At 33.7% G+C, this 22,570-nt stretch overlaps 1 protein-coding gene across 1 annotated transcript; it reads left to right on the top strand.

Annotated features, from left to right (window-relative positions):
• The first annotated feature begins 1,685 nt into the window (after positions 1-1,685).
• Positions 1,686-21,770, top strand: LOC123530484 (uncharacterized). Its single transcript, XM_053520782.1, has 8 exons — positions 1,686-1,991; positions 3,893-4,035; positions 11,546-11,662; positions 13,252-13,404; positions 15,858-15,998; positions 17,376-17,446; positions 19,674-19,940; positions 21,110-21,770. Exons 1-8 carry the CDS (start codon positions 1,852-1,854, stop codon positions 21,317-21,319), a joined length of 1,242 nt encoding a protein of 413 aa, XP_053376757.1. The 5' UTR covers positions 1,686-1,851; the 3' UTR covers positions 21,320-21,770.
• The last annotated feature ends 800 nt before the right edge of the window (positions 21,771-22,570 follow it).

Here is a 22,570-nt window from a genome sequence, read left to right as displayed (position 1 = left end):
TTCTCTATAAACTTTAAAAATTTCCTTCGATAGTTCACTAGGTTAATTATATTCTTTCAGATCATTTATTCTTTGTAACAAAACCTAACGACCAGGGTTAAAAACACTATCTATCGAAAGTGTTCCAACTATTCTGATTCACTGAGCACATGACAGCTATATCATTTATAGTGGAAAATCTTCTTGTCACAGTTTATGTCCTTTTTTAAAACTTCGATAGCAACAGTGGCCCGTAAAGTAGCATTGTCACCTAATTCCCTATATGTACATAATACAAACGCATCAGAACCTCTGGCCGGATTTAAGATGATTTCATACAAATGTTTATTTAGTAACTGTATTTGTCATGAACCATAGCAACTACAGCTTATTCTCTGTTCCAATTTTGAAATAATTTTACTGAAATGTTTCTTTGCGGACCCTCCACCAAAACTGTTCAATTTCTTTTGGTTTGTCATAAAATGTTGCTGCAAAAGCTTGAAACGATAATTTCTCCTTAACCACTGGTCCATTTCGAAATAAGTTTAAAGAAATGTTCCTTCAGTTCCTATCTACCAGGTATGCGCGCTCAAATTATTTTAGTTTATAAAATAACATACCAGTAACCGCTGGAGGGTGAGGTCACTGCTCCCAATATGTATATTGTGGACACTTCAAATCTTTTTAGAAACTTTCAGTCCGGTTTAAAAATATAGATTTTACACAAAAGCTCCATAAATGACCATCAACCAAGATTTTTCAAATTATTCCGATCCGTCAAAACAACATACTCACTTATTTTAAAGTGCATTTGAAATTTCATTTCATAGGTGAACATCTATTTTGTCGCATATCCCTACGTCGGCTAAATTATGAACACGCTATTGTTCTAAAAGAAGCATGCTTTAGTTTTAGGGATTTCCTTAGAAAGTGTGATAAAATCGTTTTAAATGGTGAGTATTTGATCTGTTTTATAGATCCTTAATTCATATATCAGAATTTTGAATAGAAGGATGCGTAATGCAACTCTTTTTGCTTGTTACTGGCACATTCCTGATCCAATCCAAGTACAGTAGTTAGCGAGTTTGATCATATTCGGTCATATTTAGTGCATAGAACATGTTAGATTGTCGAGAGAAACTTTTTTGGATCTCTTCAAAGGAACAGCTTTTATACGGATTAACCCTTAGCCTGCTGGCGGCAAGTGATTCTGCCTTTGCGACCAGTGCAGATCATGATCAGACTGCACGGATGTGCAGTCTGATCATGATCTGCACTGTTCGTTCTTCAGTCATTAGATTTTCGGTAAACACCCCTTTGAATAATAAATGGTATTGCCCAAATTGAATGATGGACCAATCCATGAAAGAAATTTGGCAGGGTAAGGATTAAACATGTGTGAAGAATTCGTTTCTTTGAAAATTTACAGTTGGTTTAAACAATATTTATTTTCAGCAAATATACAGCAAACATACATTTACACAAATCAAGGATTGAGTAGAAAGCTAAGCTTATTTAGAAACTCGTTCCTTATAGATAGCAGGGATAGCTGGTAACTTAGAAAATAAAGTATTTATAAACTATGGAAACATGCAAATGAAACATGCATATCAATAATACATTACCAAAGCTAGACAGTAATGTAGTAACTGCATACGTTTAAACGTACTTAGATAGAATAACAGTTTAATATACCATATCGCTTATTCGCATACAGCAAGCAATTTAAAAAACAAGTAAATGCTGCAAAATATATTGCATATTTATAAAACATGTAGCATATATAGTTACTGGATTTAAAGATACTTTTAATTCTATTGCCGTTGAACAGCACTCACATCCTGAACACAAACAACAGTGTTACAAGCTCTGATGACGACCAGCAAAGACGATGTTGTTCCAGCATTTGGGAAGGACATTAGAAAGGAGTTTATGCTACGTGAGAACAGTGTGTTTCTAAACCATGGTGCTTACGGGAGCATACCAAGATATGTACATGAAAGACAAGCCAGGTAAATAAGGCGTTTTTTCAGTAGCTTTTAGCAAAAAGACAAAACGCGCAACACCAATGATACTTATGAAATATTCTTAATATTATAGCAACTATAAAGTCAGGAATAAGATTAACACTTTCCCCAAAACAAATACATATCTCGATAGTTGTAATGAATTAAATTAATGTCAAAACATTCAACCTATTGATTTTTTTCAAAAATGACCTTCCAACAAAGGTCAGTTATATGTTAGGAAGGAGTTTCTGTTAAAAAAAAACTGACGGACGCGTTATATAATTCTGTAAGCACATGCAGTCTTGATTCGCCGTAAACCCAACTCACTAACCCCTATCGTTCAATAAAATCACTATCGAATAGACACATGTATAGCCTTTGCCGAAAGGTCATAAGAATGCAAATAAATACTGTAAAATAGCCTGTGGGCAAAAATAAAACTTGAAAACTTTGTTGCTTTAGTAAATATATTTTGGTAATAGTTTGAGTGTAAATAACTAGAGATCGACAATGCTATTGTCTAAATGTCTAAATTGATTTCTGTATTTAATACAACTAATAACTATTACCTGTACATACAGTAATTAGGATTTTAATGTAATTAATCACTTACTTTGAAAGTGATTTGAAATGTACTTGTAGCTGATACTCATCAATATTACATTTATGATGATGTCAAGTGACAATATTACTGCACCAAAAGGTAGAGATAGTACCTAAGTTTTTCAAATCATAGATTTGAAGCCAGTTAAAAAGCTTTGAAATGAAGAGAAATGTCCATATATTTCTCAAAAACAGAAATATAGACAATATTTTAACCAGAAGTGCGGAGTTATGAGCATTTAATATTTTCATGATAACGAACGAAAATTTTGTGATTAAGGAAATGTAACTCTTCTTGAACATGGAGAGCATAAACATCAAAGGGACATAATATAGTCAATATTTTCTAATTGGGTGCATTTGATTTAACATTCAACTTTGATCTGGATTGCTAAATACTGATCCATGATACTGTGTGCTAAAAATTTAGAACATCTGGAACAGTCTATTAACAGCAAAACTATGCTTTAGCAGAATCTAAATAGAGTTAAGCTCTAACTGGGACTCGAACCCAGGACCTCTCACCCCTAAGGCAGACACTCTACCACTTCCCTATAACAGCAGTAGCTAATAGCTATGCAGTTTAATTGCTGGATTACATTGCGTAAACTGGAACAATAATCGGTGAACTCCGGATTATCGGCGTATTCGCTTTGTTACCTAACGGCAATTTTTGTGTAAAGAAAAAAATATAATCTAATGCTGCCAACGTCATAATTGGTCAAATCTGCCCAAATTTCTCTGACGTGTTGTTCAGAGTATGAACTTACTGACTGGCAGTACCAGTGAAATATTACTTACACTGAATCTTTTATATTTGCCCTTTTTGCAGCTGCCGAACGGCAAAGACGATGAGATTTGTCCAAATATAAGTAATTATTTTACCAGTTTTAAGAGGATTTCAATTGATCGGAAATTACAGTTACAAACTAAATACCTTTCTGCAACACATGGAGTCATTAGATTTCACTGTCAATCAGTATTATGACTGAGATCGAGTGTCATTCATTCATGTCAAAGTTTCATAGACAGAGTCCGTTGTTTACATTTTTATCGTAACCGGTGCACTTGTAAAAATCACTTTAGTTTGAAAAATCAAAGTATGCGAAGAGCTATGGTACGGTCTCTACAAAAGGTGTGTGTTTAAGTCATGTTTTTTGTTGTTATTGTTTTTTGTTTACATTTAAGACTTGCTTGAGAAAACGATTTCCAGTTGAAGATTTTAATTAGAACATATGGCAAGCTTAATTACCTCAACAGTAAAGCATTCGTTTGTGATACAATTGGAATAGATATTTCAGGTATTTGACTGAACTTGAGTCACATCCAGACATTTGGTTCCGATACAACGTTTGTACATACCTTCGAACATCAACGGCTAAAGTGGCAACGTTTATGGGTATACATACCGAGGACACATTCCTCGTGCAAAATGTGACTAGAGGTGAGCTTTGAACTCGTTCACACTGAAGGAATACATATCATTTACCTGCAAAAAAAAATAAGTAATCAAACTAACTTGAAAATCTTGTATTGACAATATCGGGATTAAGGTAGTTCTGCACGTTTGATAAACCGGAAGTAATGGCGTAACGTCATTTATTTGGACAACGTAGAATAAAACCTGGGCTCTGTATGCGGAAATGAAAATCGTTTTATGACTTAATGGCAACCAATGAGTAATTTTATGAAAACAGCAACGTTACTATCTTTCTTATCTTTTAACTTTATATTAAAACGTTCGACACGTTAAATGATTCAAAATAATGTCTTAATATAATGTAACTTGTGGATCTCTTTAATCATGGGTAAATATCTAAAACAAAACAAGCGCATGACCTGTACATTTTATTTCACCATAATTATGATAGACCATATTTTCGTTTACAACTGTGAAAAGTTTCATTAAAATCTACATTGCGGAATAATTTCTATTCGCGAAAATGTTCTCAAAGCTGTGATTTTCCCATAGACGCCCATCATGAAAACATGTGTAAGGTCCAACATTTTCAAACAGCCTAGCAAAATATCAAGCACACTACTCGATTTTTTTATTTGCCTAATTTTCTATGTATATGCTGAAGTTTTGAAAATTCTTAGTTGAATCAAATTCTGCATTGTAGAAAAAATTTCGATCCGCCCGGACTATACAGAACTACCTTAAAAGATATAACAAATAACTAACACTTTCATATCTAGGCTTACGTCTTTATAACGATTTTGAAGGTAATTTGGCTGAGTTTTGCATTTGTAGCAGTGTGTATATAATGTATATAATTATTCTATGATATCGATTGTCCGATTAGCTCAGTTGGTAGAGCATCTGACTTGCAAGCAGAAGGTCGCAAGTTCGAGTCCTGTATCGGGCTGCACATTTTTCCGCTCCTATTACATTGGTGCCGTGAGTGTGGTGACTAGCCTTGGAATCCTAGAGCTAGGGTGAAGCAATGGCTGGGTTAGTCAAAAGAATCTGAGTTTGTCTTTAAAAAAGGAGGGAGAAATGCAGCAGTGTGTATATAATGTATATAATTAGTCATGGTATCGATTGTCCGATTAGCTTAGTTGGTAGAGCATCTGACTTGCAAGCAGAAGGTCGCAGGTTCGAGTCCTGTATCGGGCTGCACAGTTATCCGCTCCTATTACACATTGATGCAAAGATCTTCATTTTACCATATCTGTATTTCTTACTTAATAATATGTACAGGTATAATTGTACCTATTTATAAGAAAGAGAATGTTAAAGACCTTTCTTATTATAGAGGGATAACCTTAGTAAATGTCATTGCTAAAGTATTTCCTTTATCGCTAAGAAATAAAGTGAACAAGTGTTGTTAAGGTGAACAAGTCTATTGTTGCATACAGATTGGATTTCGTGATTATCGCTCCACAACTGTTACATTCAAATGTTTATTCATAATAGGGCCGACTTTGGTGCGCTTTTATTGACTGTAAGAGAACATTTGATATTGGTATAAAAGATGCGTTATGGATAAATACTGTTATCAAATGTACACTGACAAAGACCAACCTGTCACAAATACGGTGTTACCAATAAATTATTTCTGTCTACAATAATGAAGACCAAACTAAAATTATTTTATCAGTAGGACATGAATATAAGAAGCGACAGACTCGCCCACACTCTGAGAGACATGTTGTTTTAACCATGACGAGAACTGACCTAGATTTTAACCATATATCAGTAAGAGCAGCCTGTCGCTTCTGACTATTGACAATAAATAACAAAAGCTGATTGAATGGGATAAGGCCGTGACTTTTATTATTATAATATCATTACAGAAAATTAATGAAATATCATAGCATATTGTATGAGATAGAAGTATTATAAAATGAAGCATGAAATGATAGATTTCTAGCCAAATTGCATAGAAACAAAATAGGCAACGCTATGATACTGAAGCTCTAAATTTATGATAAGCACACATGTACTAGACAATGGAAGGAGAATGCAAAATTGCAAATTGTGCTAGCAAATCCAGCTGCCGAAGATCCGAGGCCAAGATGCTCAACGAATTCTCAACATTATGATAATGGATTTAAAGGAAACAAAAATATGAATCCAGTGCAAGTGCAAGAGAATATATAATTAGAATAAAACTGCCAAATAGATATAATATTTTTGCCATGTTTATGCAGCAATATATCAGCCACGATGGGAACAAAAGTCACGACTAACAATTAAAACTTTAGTCTTTAAAATAATATTTTTAGCTCTTAAGAAGATGATATTTTGCAGCAAAATAAACAAGTTCACTGCTGCCCGCGTGTTTACTTGAAACAACATAACTGTCATACTCTACAAAATAAAATATTTTCTTTACTGAATAAAAATAAACAGTTTCTTTTGTTACACAACCTTAAAATTTTCGCTGAATCTATTTCATTTTGCTAACAGGATTATTTCAAAGGTAAGTCGGGAAACTGCGAGCCGGCTGCCTAACTCCTATTTATATATCTTTTTTACCCCCATCTTTTAGTTATTCATTTTAATTTGGAGGGAGGGGGGAGGTAGTGATATCCAAATGCTGCAAACAGAAAGGTGTCTCCACCCCCCGACTTCCTTGATCTATTACATTGATTCGTTTTTCTTGTATTAAATGAAAATTGGACATGATACAGGTCGTAACATTTAGACAAATTAAATATTCAGATAAATATTTAAACGCCAGCTCTTCAAACATGTGATAAACTTATTTTTATACTCGAAGTGTCGACTTGCCTGCTTAGTTATTTGTGAAGGAATTAACCGGTTTGAAATATAAAATTGATCAAAATGACCACACCCGTGAACTGCTCGTGCGTGAAATTGATTAATCGAGGCACGTTATATTATATGGACTGGATTAGAGTAACAGAAGCAAAAATTATAGCTCTTGCGTACCTACTGAAAAATAACATAGATTTATTTCTCAAGAGAACATAAATTCCTTTAATTTCAGTTTCATTCATTCTCTGAAAACTATTGAGAGTACTTGTATAAAAAGCTGGAGAAGATATTTATATTTATGGGGAAGTGTTTACCCTGCCGCGGAAACCGATGACAAACGATTTTACTGTCTCACTAAAATCATATGAGCTGCTCTCATGCAAACTACGTATAAATCAAAGAACAAACTAATGGGTTTTCTATTAAACTTAACGTAAAACTGTCTGCCAGTTACCTGAGGAGCTCGAATTCAACTTGAAGTGCAGCCGAAACGCGGATCTTGTTTCCGTAAGTCACAACAAACAATTGATTTACCCAAAGTCATTCTTAAGTAACACAAGTATTTTGGAATACCATTATCCGAGCAAAGAACCGAAATGTATCTTTTCTTATGGTAAAGGACATGCAACTAAACAGTTCCCTAGTTTAAATCGGCTAACGGATCTACGTTTTGAACGGAACTGGAATATCAGAGTCCTGAGACTAACGGAACATTTTCATTGGTCGAGAAAATCCGTAAGTCGCGCTCATTGGTTAGACTCAAAAAGACTGTTTACAATTTACGGAAATTAATGCTGTAAAGGTTATAAATACAGCGTTCGTCTTCAGTTGACGGCTTTCCATCCGTGAGAACGGATATATGGTTAAATTTTACGTTTGATCCGCAAGGTTACATTTTCCGTAAGTCACGGAATCCGTAAGTGAATAAAATCCGTCAGTTAATAACAGTATTTATAAAATCTACACAAGAAACAGTACAAGTACAGATTATATACGATTTCCGTAAGTTACGGAATCCGTAAGTTAATAAAACCGTTAGACAGTAGAGTCTACATTTGATCATAGATACAAGTAACAATTCACAAGAAAAGCACTGGAGAAGCATACTACCAATGAACGTTAACAACTTTCACCCCTCCAAAGAACTATTACAAAAGCAACGCATTTACAAATTATTTTGGTTGTTTTGTTTCAACATCATTTATAAATATAACATACCATTTCAGTATCAATTAAAAGTTATAAAATGTTCAAGGGCTTTTATTGCTATTTTCTACTTGTGGTATTTTACCGTTCCGGCCATTTCGGTAATTAATACAGGATTTTAGTCGATGCTATCCCGTACCTTGTACCGTAAAATACACGCCTATGAATAGCTTACATTTGGTGTCAGAAGTGCAGATATTAGTTCTATCTAATATCAAGAACCGCGTATACACATTCGGACTGTATTTCTAATTAAATACTCGTGTAAACAAGAACTGAATCCTTAGATACGCTTTTTATTTAAATATGACATCAGATTCAGATTTGGCAGCAGACGGATTGGGATATTGATGATTTCGGACAGAAAAGCGATTGGAATCTGATCTTGCGAGAAAAAAAAAATTGACGGCTTATAAGTGAAAGATAAGTTATCTCTCCCTACCATAAAAAAGGTAATAGGTTAAGGCCGAGGAAAGCCTCCTGCGAGGCAGGTATAGTTTGGCCAAAATTTTGAATTTTGTATCTCGTGTAAATTTGCACATAGAAAAAAATGCATAATTCCGATCCTGAGGTCGAATTTAACATAGGTCAAGGTGATCATGGAGATGAAGAAGGACCTCCAAGACGTCGTAGCAGAATTTCAGAGGACGGACACGATGACAGAAATTCTATAAATGACAGACATGTTCATTGTTGCTGTAGACAAGCAAGACACTCTTTAGTAATTAAACCTGATCAGTATACAGGAGACGAGGACTGGGAACAATTCATTTCCCATTTTGAGGATTGCGCAGAACTTGGTCAATGGACAGAGAAGGAAATGCTACTCACCTTAGCAGCAAGTCTGAAGGGTCAAGCACGCATATTCTATTCAAGTCTCTCTGCAGAAGCGAAATGCAATTACGATCGCCTTGCACTGTCGCTGGAGCAGTGCACATCAACACACAAGATGGTGTCTAAATTTCAAGCTAGATCCAAGTTGCATGGAGAATCTATAGCCGCTTTTGGCGACGACCTCCCTTGTTAGTCAAAAAGGCCTATCGTAACTTAGAACCAGAAGCTCAAGAAATGCTTGCTCTCTACAAGGCCTTGTCCATTGAAATGTAGGGTAATGGACCGTGACTGTAAGACCATCTTAGAAGCAGTTGAAGTAGTAGAAAGATATGATGAACTGTTATGTGAAACATCTGAAACTTCAACAAATAAAGGTACAGTAAGGCAAGTTAGGACTGAAAATAATTATGGACAATATCGAAATGACAAGAGAGAACAATGCGTAACACAGTGATGCACAGTTAAAGAGAACTCTAAGATCAATTCAGTACAGACTTAATAAAATTGATTGATATGGGTATGAAAAGAAGATCGCAAGATGGACCGAGAAGATGCTACATCTGTCAAGCATCTGACCATCTTTGCAGGAACTGTCCACACAAGCAGGTTTTGGTGGACACTGATCTAAATGTACCTGCAGAAGGCAATCTATCGGGAAACGGGACAGTGTTCACTCTGTAGGTCGAGGGTGGGCGTCAAGAAAAGTAACAAGGCCTAGTAATCAAAATCATCACAGTTCAGAGGGTGAACATAGAAATGGCGACAACCAACACACAGAAACTTTACCTGATGAAACGAACGCCAGTATTATTGGTCAAGTTGGAGACAATGGGTTTTATGTTAAAGTGGAAATAGATGGCAAACTTGTCGATTTCTTACTAGACACTGGTAGCGCAGTGACATTAATTTCAAAAGAGGCATTTGAGAATGCAAGTAAAACACCAATATTACAACAAAACATAAATATCCAAGGTGTATGTGGATCTAATTTGAAAATATTTGGTCAAAATAATATGATGTTAAAACTAGGTCAAAGGGAATTTGAACATTCAGTCATTGTATATGATATAACTGTCGATGGTATCATTGGTCTAGATTTTATTTAAGATCATATAAGCGACTTCGATATGGGCAAAAGGCAAGTGAAATTAAGGCCAGTGCTATTCACGCAATGAACCTGAAAAAGTATGTAATGTTGTCAGATCAGTAACAAAATCTGCAAGAAAACACAAGAATAAGCCAAATTGTAAAAAGGAAACAACCAGAGACAGAAATGACAAACAAGAACCCAAGCCGTGTGTGCCTGATGATGCAAGGAAATGTAAAGAAGGCAAGAACAAGAACTGTCAGAAAATGAAGGAAAGCAGTTGCACAAAAGCTAAATATAATTACAAAGGAAGTAAAAAGCAACGTCAGGGTTCCGTTCTGGATCAAGAAAACAAAGGAAGACAGTCTAATGTAGCAAAGGATAATGAAGATGATTCGAAACGATATAATAGCCTCGAAAGTGCTCCAACAAAAGAAGAAAATACACACCGTTCCGGCCATTTCGGTAATTAATACACGAGTTTAGTCGATGCCATCCCGTACCTTGTACCGTAAAATACACGCCTATGAATAGCTTACATTACTTCTTTAAAGTGATTAATATAAATAAAGGCCTACATAGTTACATGTATGTAAATACTGTGTGAAAATATCATCTAGTTAATCTATGTCTGAGGTTTGATATTACATATGGCTTTAAGCAAATAGGACCATTATCTCATCTCCTTTTTATATTGTGTAAAAACTACAACGTTTCCAAAATTGACTTAGAAGCATTGGCTGACAAAAAACAACAAGTTATTATCCATGTATATGATCTTGTCTGCCTACTTTTTACAGCTGATTCAGTTAGCTTTCCACCACAAATGGATAAAAATTAATGCAGCAGTACTCTTTAAAATGGGAAATAACACTGAATGAAAATTAAACAAAGACATGTATTTTGGAATAATAAATGATCATCGTGAGGAATATTTGGTCAACAGGGAATGTGATGGAATTATGACCATTTTACTTTTCTTTGTGCTATATTTACAGATTCGGCTAACCTTCTGGATTCTGTGTAAATGTTATCAGATCACGCCTTGGTTGCTTATCATGATATCTTATATGTGTTTGATAAAGTAAAACTGGATGTTAAAACCAAATAACAGTTATTTGATTCAGTTGCTGTACCCATCTTGCTTTATTGTTGGGACATATCGGGTCTTTATTATTACAAAGAAATTGATCAGTTTCAGATTTTTAAAATATGTATTAGATATCCACAGGCTAACACAAAATAACACAGTTTATTGTAAACTAGGAATACACGTAATTCCACTAACTATCATTTAATAAAATTTGGTTGCAGATTAAAAAAACATGTAACGTAAAATCCTGTCGATGAAGTTGTTGAAATTTACTAAAATTTGGCAAAATGTGACGTTTTGTTTACATTTTAGATTACGAAAACTCTTGTATAGATTATTTTGAAACACTTGAATCTTTTAACTTGATGTCAACTTATTAGGCTTCTTTCTTTTAAATTATATCTAACGCGGAGTAAACAAACAGAAAGAGAACACACCATTATTATATAACAAATATTGATGAGACTACTGTTTTAACTGCTGATAATTTGATTTTCTTTTTATAGCTATAAATACAGTTCTGAAGTCGTTTCCTCTACAGAAATCAGATGCGTTCCTTATTACGTCATTAACGTATGTTGGTGTAAAAATGATCTCAGCTGCGACTGTTGCTAGGGTGGAAGGTGAGATAAAACAAACCGTGTTTGCACTGTAAAATTTATTGGTTTCTATCAATTTTCAGAATAGCGCACTGCCATTATAATACACTTCTGTTTTCGACATTTTGTTCGTGCTTTATCTGATAAAATCACACACAATCGAACAATTATTAATTGAATTGAATGAATCATTTTAGGATCAGATATTTATCTTCATTTAATTTCACAAGAACCATTTTTAAAACAATGTGACTAACTTGACAAACATTTCTCCATTTAAATACACCAAAATCGGCAGTTCTATTCAGGTTCTAAAACGAACGAATTAGAAATCAAATTCCCAGTCACTGATGAAGACTCCATTGTTGCAATGTATAGAGATTTCTTGGTAAAACATCCTGAAGTAAAACTGGCGGTAGTGGGTTCGTATGCTTTCCAAATATTTTATATAGAATGATGAAACACCGTGTTGATATCTAAACTAGCGCTCTTTTTTTCATTGAAAATGTTTTGTAGACTTTAATATTTTTTTTTTTGTAAATCAGGTAGTAAACTTGTTTAATCACCCCTTGGATATGGTGCCTGCTTTTTAATTTTGTCTTTTGACAGTTCGTGTGATACGCAGGCTCCATAACCTCAGATTCCCTTCCTAGATTCCAGTTTGTTTAGTTCTGCCGATTGTTTTCTCGTTTGGGGCAAACCCTTTACTTTATCTGGGGACCAAACGCCGCTCTTCATGGAATTACACGCCTCAACACGTGTATAATAGAAGGTTCCATGTTCACCGCCGTTTGAATACATCTGCGGATGTCTCTAAATTGCTTTTTGTACTTTTAGCATGTGTAAATGTTGAGTTCTGCCCAACCCGGGGCTAGAGGGTGTGGACGGTAGCATGCATTTCCACTACCGTCCATGAACAGGCTCAATCAAACCGAGCCTGCTACATTTTCGTTGTTGTCGTGTTGAGCGACCTGTGAAGTTTCCACTTTTCTCTATTTTATTATCACAGCAGCGTTGTTTGTGCCGTGTGGCGGCCGTAAAATGTCTCCCCGTACATTTAATCAGGGCTGTTATATTTCGATCTTCTCAGATCGTTCAGCACATGACCATTTCGGCCTGGGTGGTTCCAATACTCCCACTTTCATAGCCTTGGGTATTGTTTAATCACCCCTTGGATATGTTGCCTGCTTTTTAATTTTGTCTTTTGACAGTTCCTGTGATACGCAGGCTCCATAACCTCAGATCCCCTTCCTAAATTCCAGTTTGTTTAGTTCTGCCCATTGTTTTCTCGTTTGAGGCAAACCCTTTACTTTATCTGGGGACCAAACGCCGCTCTGGAATTACACGCCTCAGCACGTGTATCATTGAAGGTTCCATGTTCACCGCCGTTTGAATACATCTGCTGATGTCTCTAAATTGCTTTTTGTACTTTTAGCATGTATAAATGTTGAGTTCTGCTCAACCCGGGGCTAGAGGGCGTGGACGGTAGCATGCATTTCCACTACCGTCCATGAACAGGCTCAATCGAACCGAGTCTGCAACATTTTTGTTTTTGTCGTGTTGAGCGACCTGTGAAATTTCCCCTTTTCTCTATTTTGCAATTTTATACATAGATCATATAACAAGCCCATCATCTATTGTGCTACCAGTCAAACATATCGTAGAAGTTTGTCATCAACATGGTATGGTTATTGTCGTAGACGCTGCTCACATTCCAGGTCAACTTAAAGTAGATGTTCAGGACATTGATGCTGATTTCTATACCGGTAATTTTATACTAGAAGTCCCAGTATTACTGATATATATAATAAGGTTATCATAATAGTAGCTCGATCTTGGATGCTGTATTCGGCTCGAGTGGATTTTGCCAGATCGGAGTGTGATCCGTCCTTGCAAAATAAACGAGAGCCGAATAAAAAATCCCAGATCTAGCTACTGTTGTAATGACCCTTTTATTGTATACCTCCACCTTTTTGTTTGTTTGTTGTTTTGTTATCGAAAGAAATTTAAATGTTTGTTGATATTTAAATAGAAATGAGTGAAGTTTTTGTGCGCTATTTATAGAATTGTGTCAGGCCATGCATACCAAATGAAAGTAGTCCGGCAACATACAATACAAAAGGTATAATACGGATTCTTTTCTGCCTGTTCATATTTGCTTGCGAAATACAAGCCTTATTTTTGACAGAATTAATGTACGTACAAAATGTATATAATAAAAAAAACTGACTTTGAAGATCAGTGTCGGAAGGCCATTGATGAATTTAAAGGTTTATCTAAGAAAGTCATTTTTACCTAATCGAATGCTGGACAAACTCTGTGTTTCATTTCCAAGGGTTGTCGTATTGCCCGACTGCCCGAGGACAAATAACTCGGCCAATATCAAATCGCTTGATTAATGATAATATTATTATTCAACTTTCGACTGTTGACGGTAACAGTATAAGAACTCTGTGAGTTAACTTATGGCAGCTATGCGCGTTCAGGTGAAAAATCTTGTCAAGTTGTTTAGATTTATTTTAGAAATCATAATCATTTGAGCTGGTAAAACAGAATGAGTTGTAGACCCCTATGTAGGTTCTTGAGAATAATTTTGAGAGATTTTTTGATGTGACATAATCAAGAGTAACTAGAACTTACCTTATTTTTTGAATTCCTATTTATTTACTTTAGTGAGTTATCTTGTCATTTGAACTGCTTTAAAAGTCATTTCCTTTTAGGCTGCAGGCATGCAGGCAACGAGACACAAAGTTGTACACATATATGTGTTGATCAAGATAATACAACCAACCAAGCACATATTATACACTTCCATGCCTCGTTTAATTCTTATCCGAAATTGTTTGCAGTTCACAACTGACACTCTTGTTCGCCAATTTATTCATGCACTTTCCAGCATTTGAATCGCTACTTATCATTGCACAAATAGTCCACACTATCAAAATATCTGTTAAAGATAAGTCCCATCCTTTTAATTAATCTGAGTTTCCGTATTTTCTCATAACTTTCCTTGACATCTGCCAGAATTTCTGACAGGACACGCTTGCTTTTACACAATACCGAATAAGCGAAAGTATCGTTGTAATCTATGAAGACGTACATCCCGTTCAGTCATACCTGGTTATTACATGAACATTTTAGATGATTTTTTTGTCAAAAAGTGAAAAAAATTGTAATCTATAACTCTGATGTAAAACAAAATGGCGTCATTTAAAAATTTAACGGAAGTTACTTCTCCATATTGAACCTCTCTTTTGAACCAATCAAAATGCTTGAATTCCGTATTGGCCCAGTTTTTCTCATATTGGCTCAGTTATGTTTTGTATTAGCTCTGTCTGTTTCATATGATGTTTGCAACTGATCTAATACAGTGTGTAATATTGTAAAGTTGAATAATAATCAATACTATTGATCATCTTATCATATTAACAGGCATACGTGTTAGGATGTTCTTTGATTTGTTTGTATTATAATTAATGTCCGACACAACTTCACTTGAAAAAAATTGAAATAGTTTGGAGAAAAACTTGCCCAGTTCCAGTATGTGCGAACGCCAGAAATGCGCGCACGTGCAAAACGAACAAGGCAGTCAGATTGTTGTTTCTTTGTGCTTTATACTCTCAGGACCTCTAGTTTTTATACCAACTATTTGTTTGTTTCTGTGTAAAATCGTTATATCTTGCACAGTGAATATCTGGGGCAATCTTTTCATAAATGGCGCAGCTTCGGGTGAAAATTAAAAAATTTGTGCTCACGAATGAAAGATGTTTCTTTTTTACATGCAAAGCAAACGCATTTGTTAAGTCTTTTAAATGTTTTTTTTTCAATTAATATACCAGTTCACCCGTGCAGCGTCACGCGCATTGGGTAACATCATACACGAAATTATGATGCCAGACAGTTAAAATTGATAAAAATGTAAAATGATTCTTTGAGAGTGTTTTACTTCTTTTATATTTTGATATAATCGAGTCCATATCTTTATGTATTTATAGGTATTTATGTACTTCTAAATCTTTGTTGATGTATATTTTGGGGGAAAATCAGTTATTTCTAATAATATTTATATTAATTTGCGTTCAAGCGCAGGTCTGTAACTGTCAAAATTATAACATAAAGATCTCACTATTTAGAGAGTTAAAGTTGTAAATATAACTAATGTTATATTTCAATTAACTACTGAAAGCATGAAATAGAATGTCTTAGATTCTGTTTGCAGGTAATTTACACAAATGGCTATTCTGTCCTCGGGCTTGTGCTTTCATTTGGACGAATCCAAAACGTCATCATGCTTGGTTCAAGCCCCTAGTAACTTCTACTTTGGACAATGAATCTTTGCATGATGCATTTGCACATGAAGGTATATCTTTCTTGAATTCAAAATATTCTTCTAAATACTCATCATATCTAAATGCTTCCATTTATTAGTATATTTTATACTTAACAATATAGAGCAGAAAATAAACTTAGTGACTTGCATATAATCGAGGTAAGAAAGAAGAACAAATACATAAATTCTCTTTTAGATGATATTATCTGCATCGCCATGTATCTACGTTGTTGACAAAACGAAGATATGTAAAAGTTCTTTGAAATTGTTGGGTTTTTAAGGCGTTGAACTATCCGAAAATGTGGTCCCTGTATGTAATACTTTTTCGGAATTCAATGCATATATCAATAAATTGACAATCATTTTGTTGAGTAATAATTAATGAGAATATGATATGAATCGGTCTTGCGCCTTTGGTAAAATATTGTCGTTCCATCTAGAACTACAAGAAAATGTAAATGTTTATTTTATGGTTCTCCACTCCATTATAAAGTTCTCTATAGGAATAGTTATATCCGTAGAAATCTAGACGATAATTTGGCTAGAAGAACACCTACATTCTTGAAATGAGATCTGTAAAATTTAAATTAAATCGAACTATTATCAACATCATCTTGAAAACTATCAACAAGTTTAATACTGATTATAGTTGCGTGAACTATTATTGTGTCACACTTGCAAATAAGCTGATCAAGCAAGTTAAACACAAAGATTTTTCATAAAAGTAATTATATTATTAAAATACTAAAATCTAGTCTTTAGTCTTAATATAAGATTTGAATACTGTGCACCACCGCTGGGTCTTATAAGAAACTTGCGTTTATCTGGAAAAAAAAGGTATCATCTTATTCGATGGACATAACATCTGTGTGATACTTATATTACCATCCACTTAACTGACATCCATGAATAGGTTAATGCAAACAGTATATCATCAGACCATATAATAAATGGGGGAAATTCATGTACTTTTCATAATCGGAATTACATATGTATTCTAATGAAAATTAAAAATGATGCAATGGATGGGATCCAGTTTGTATACATGCAAATAGTATGTGTTGTGTTAAACAACCTCGGATGACTCATTTGACTATTTAACTCAGTTATGTAGGAACTGAAAATAACTTGAAATAATTACGCATCCAACACCTCAATGGCTTTTCGGTACAGTGACAGCTCCATTTCGTTAAACCTAGGATAGATATATTAAATCAGAGAGAATGTGTCTTTTTATCTTTTTGGTTTTTGATATTTAATAGACATTGCAATCTGTTACAAAATTCTTGATATTGTGGTATACATCTTGAGCTATGTAACCTTGAGATTACACGAATATTATATTTCGTCAATTTCACATGTATAAATGGTTGTAAAAGAAACTTATTGTTGCCTGCTTTATTAAAGGAACAAGAGATGACACGTCTTACGTTTGTTCTGCTGACGGAATTTATTATTACGAGCGACTAGGAGGAATGGTTAGTGTACATGTTTTATAACGGTTTTCATGTATAGATATTTATCTCTATATCTATTTATTGAAATGAATGATATAAAATAAAACGTTTTATTGGCACATTCATAGCTGTATATTGGACGTCTATTCTGGAAAATAGTATCTGAACAGCATTGTACCTCCGATTGTTGAAAATGCGATACATACTTTGTCTGTAGCAACTCTTACTCGATGTCTTTCCTCTGTGCCACATTATGCTGGATATAAAACATTTAATCTTTGTTCTGCTGAAACAACTCTTTCTTCTTTTATTTTAACTATCTACAAAGTGTAAAAATGATTCAGATTTTGTCTTGTCATTAAAATGTGAAATAACTTACATGTCTAAAATTGGACACTATTTTCTGTCCATAATTTTGCTATAATGGCAGGCAAGTACAGTAATATGAAGGCAGATTCATTGCAATATATAGTCATTGGCACCACATAAATACGATGAATAAACAAGACGAGAACATACAAAGAAAACATATGAGACTATATCAACTTTATCCTCATTTCTGTTTTCTAATGCCTATTTTATTTGTCAAAGGTATAACAATGTACGAAATTTTACAGCTGTAAAAGACCTGTATTTTTGTTTAAAAGTACAGTCATGATTATTTCAAATTTACGCCTGTATCTGTTATATAACAACATTGATTTAACAGCTGTAGATTTCAATTTACAGGTGTAAAACGACTGTAAAACAAATCGAAATATGCAAATGAGATACAGCTGTAAAAAAAACTTACAGCTGTAAAATTGAAAAAGTTACAGCTGTAAATATGCCTGAATGTTACAGCTGTAGAAACTTTACAGGTGTTGAAAAAGAGGGCATTATTTCAAAGGACGAAAGCACAGGTACAAAAAGCTTTAGTTTGAATCGTAATTCCCTAGAAAGGGTAGCAATTACTACAAAAATTGGCAAAACAAATAATATAGTAAGTAAAGAACAAAATGTATTCTGTTTACAGTATAGTAATTGCAAAATTCAAGAGTATAAAACAAGGTAGAAACTATGCATCAGATCTTGTTTATAAAACTTTCTTTGTCATGAAAACATGGACAATTTTGTCATTATGACTTTTAAACTCATCAGCTTCAAATATAGTGTAAACAGTTAATATATGTACTTAAACATGTCCTTTTACAACTATATTAGATAATTAAACATTTGCACTTACTCCACAACGGTTAAAATTCCAATATTTTAGTTGATGTTGTGTCCCTGTGAATTTCAGTTATATCCCTCAAAATGCATTAAAGATGGCTGACAATACTCATGTTTCCCTCCAAAAAGGGCACAGCTGTAATTTTGAGACATGACCATTTTACAGCTGTAACTTTCAAAAAAAATTTACAGCTGTATTTTAGAGACCTGCATGCTTTACACCTGTAAATTTCAACTGTATTTCTGGTCATAATTTCAACTTAAAGCTGTAATTTTAAAATACAGGTCTTTTACAGACGTTTTACAGCTGTAAAACAGTTTCTATTTTCGTACAGGAATTAGTTTTTTTATATTAACAAAATCTATTAACCTGCTTTACCCTGAACTCCGATGGTTTTTAAATGCTTATTTACAACGTCAGATTATGTTTTATACCCATGATTTGATTTATTCTTACGTTACAACTAAAGGTAGTAATACACACCTTTTAAAAGTTGTTTTACCATCAATGTTTAGGCATAGGAAATAGAGATCAATAAAATTGCACCTTTACTAATTCTACCGGGTGTTTTGTATTACAAAAGTGCTTCTACTGTGACATTTTGATACAAGCAAAACTGTATTATCTGCACTATTATTTATAACTTACTGGTACTTCATTTTTATTATTGGCTTGTTAAAAGTTAATTTTTTACCATATGTAAGTTGACAGAATCATAGGAACCATGTTTTGAGGGGTAAATCAAACACAAATGAATAAATCCTAAATGCTTTTGTTGTGCAAAAAAGTATGATATTGTGTCTAAAACAGTTTTCATTTTCCACTCAATTGTGTAATGGCAAGGGAAGTAAACTAGTAGATATCTCTGCTTATAAGTACTAGCCCAAGGCAAGAGTTGCCATTCTTTGTGGATCACAACTTTAAATTAAAAATTAAAACTTCTGTTATTGATATTAACAAAACTATCATAAACTTCACATTTGTGAAATCATTTTTGGTTATTTTAAGGACTTGGAAATCAATTTCTAGACTTTATTTAATGTATTACTATCATTGAAAAATTTAGGGTCTATCTCTACATTCAATGTTCACGTTTATAAACATATGATGCACAATTTGCTTACATACTTTAAAATAATTCAGGAAAAAATTGTGCAGTACAATTCTACATTAATGGCGGAAGGCATCAAATATCTCGAAGAAAAATGGGGAACCAAGTGCCTAGCTATTCCCGAGAACATGAAAGCACCGTGTATTCGTATACTACAACTACCGTTTATACCAAGATTTTCAGACAGTTTGGTTTGTAAACTACCGTTTAATCCACCTTTACCGTAAAAAAATGTCCTTTGATTCATATTTCAATATAAAACAATAATAGATGAATGATATTATGGGAATACACAATCAAAAGAAACTTGCCGAGAGTCAATACGGGTCCATACCTTAATATTATAATTTTTGCCAACACTCAAGAAATTTAAAAACGCCTCATGATATTATCGAAATAATTTGTCCCAGGAAGATATTGATTTCCTAATGTGTGTGTTTTTCATATATATTATTATTTATTCTATGCAATAATATCGTGGCACATTTAATAAACAACTATACCAAAATTGTTACCTTTAATATCAATATGTCACAACGTGTCTTATATATATATATTCATTGACAATGTGTTTAATTTTCTGTCCTAATCATACAATACTACATGTAAGACATCTATTTTAACCCAAGATGCTACTTGCTTTTTCGTTTCAAGCGTCACAGGGTTAATAACAAAAATAACATTTAAAATTAACAAACAAAATATTACTTAAATTCAAACAGAATATCGCAGTAACTTCTGCGATATATATAAAAATGCCCCTACGGTTATCCTTCAAATATATACATTGGAACATTCAATTGTACTTTTGTAAAAGGGATGTAATAAGGTATTCACACTAAAAGAAAAAAATTAGCGCTGTAGGGTGATATTATTTTTGTTCCTTTGATAGATATTGTTATCACCTAGAAAGGAAACAGTAGCGTCCATTTGAATTTTATTTTTTTAATTAAATCTGTGTTTTACGTCAATTCTGCACGTAAAAGATGTCAAATCATGTTTCTTTAATATGAGGATTCATTTTTGTGCCAAAATGTGTTTAAATATTGTATTGCTATTCAACGTCACAAAACAAACGCAGATTCCTATTTTCACACAACTGTTATATTTTCTACTTTTTAAGCGGGTTGCCTCCCTTGAATATTGGGCATAGCAACTCATCATTTTAATTGTTGATATTTGGCACTTACAATGTACATACTTAATTATTAAGGAAAGTTATGAAAGTCCGTCTTTTAGAAAGAAACATCCAGATGTCCCTTTAAGGAAATTATTTCCATAGGATAACGTCCAGAGTGTTGTTGTGACTAAGCATTTAATTACATAGATTAAATATGGATAATTTATGTATATGAAAAAGGGATCAGAAGGTACTGACGTATCCAAAGGGAAGAACTTCGAACTGAAGAAACTGATCTTGGACCGCTTTGATGTTTCGTCTTGCGTAGTGATACTAGAAGGACAACTGATGGTTAGGGTGTCGACACAGGTCTACAATACCATGGATGATTTTATCAGACTAGGAGAAGCTGTATTAGAACTTACTCAAAAGGAGGAAAATGGACCGTGACAAGTGCTCATACCGAAACTGTGATATTCCCATTTTATCTGATATTTTGGTTAATAGGTCAAATTGTCAAATTGAAATTACATGTCATAGAATAGACTGATTAGTATGTATTACAAGAGGCAATGAAAAGGTGTTGTTACGATGAACGACTAATTGCCTTGACATTATATTGATGAAAAGTATATAGATATAGTAACTATAACAGTTTTAGAATTATTTTAGAATATATCCTTTGTTTTTAGAAATCAGTAAACACTTAACATAGGCCTGTCAAGTCATAAAGCTAAAACGTTATATACGTGCATCATTATATGCAATGCACCAATTGTATGATATGAGTAGCAACCAAATGCATTCCACATTGATGATTTATTTGTATTATACTGTTATAGTCTCATGCATGTAATATGCCATGACTAAATAAATAAACTTGAAACTTGAAACATTTCTGAAACAGATGGATCTGTTTAAAATCAACTTAATTATTAAATTATTATTATCAAAATATCTATTCAGTTTAGTTTTATTTGAAAACCGCACAACATTTGTTTGTTTATAATATCAAATTAGCCCAAGCGAAAGAGTGCCTGAATCAGCTATCATCCACCTCTAATTGATGGAAGGACAGATATGTTTTGCCGATTAAGGCTTGAAGAGTACTAGTGAATACGGACAAAGATTATGTTAACTGATCAAAGCAGGTCAATAGCAGAGAGACATGCTATCACAAAACATCATGAATTTATGTTTTATATATTTTGCATGGTAAAAATGTTGTCTTGAAAATTATGTTCATCTTTTTACTCATTTATCTGTCTAATAAGGGAAGGCCAGCTTCTAATCATTTACGTAAAAACTCCCTCATACACTTAAAATCGATAAAATCCCGTAAAGTGTAGTCAATAACATTTTGCTACCCTTTACATTTTCCGATATAGCAACATGTTTTATCTGTGGGAATATTAGGATTAAACAGTCTAATGACAGCGCGCTCGACTCTTCGAAGCCCTTCCACCTAATACTAGCTCGCATACAAAAGCTTTAGCAACAATTTCTATGTTAAAGATGGGGCATAATTCTGCTAAAATGTAAGCCAGAGTTATAAAACCTGCGAATTGTGGTCATCCCATGATTCCAATGACGTGTGGAGAATCTGAAAACATCTGGTCAAGAAATTCCTGTAAAACATAATTACATGCAAACTTTCTATGATAAAAAGGAGATAATTTTGACAAAATAAAAACTGTCCAA

This window comes from Mercenaria mercenaria, chromosome 13, assembly GCF_021730395.1.
Source record: "Mercenaria mercenaria strain notata chromosome 13, MADL_Memer_1, whole genome shotgun sequence".
In the NCBI taxonomy this organism is placed as follows: Eukaryota; Metazoa; Mollusca; class Bivalvia; order Venerida; family Veneridae; genus Mercenaria; species Mercenaria mercenaria.
Note: the sequence above shows the minus strand (reverse complement) of the source record. Positions and strands in the feature narration are given on the sequence as shown.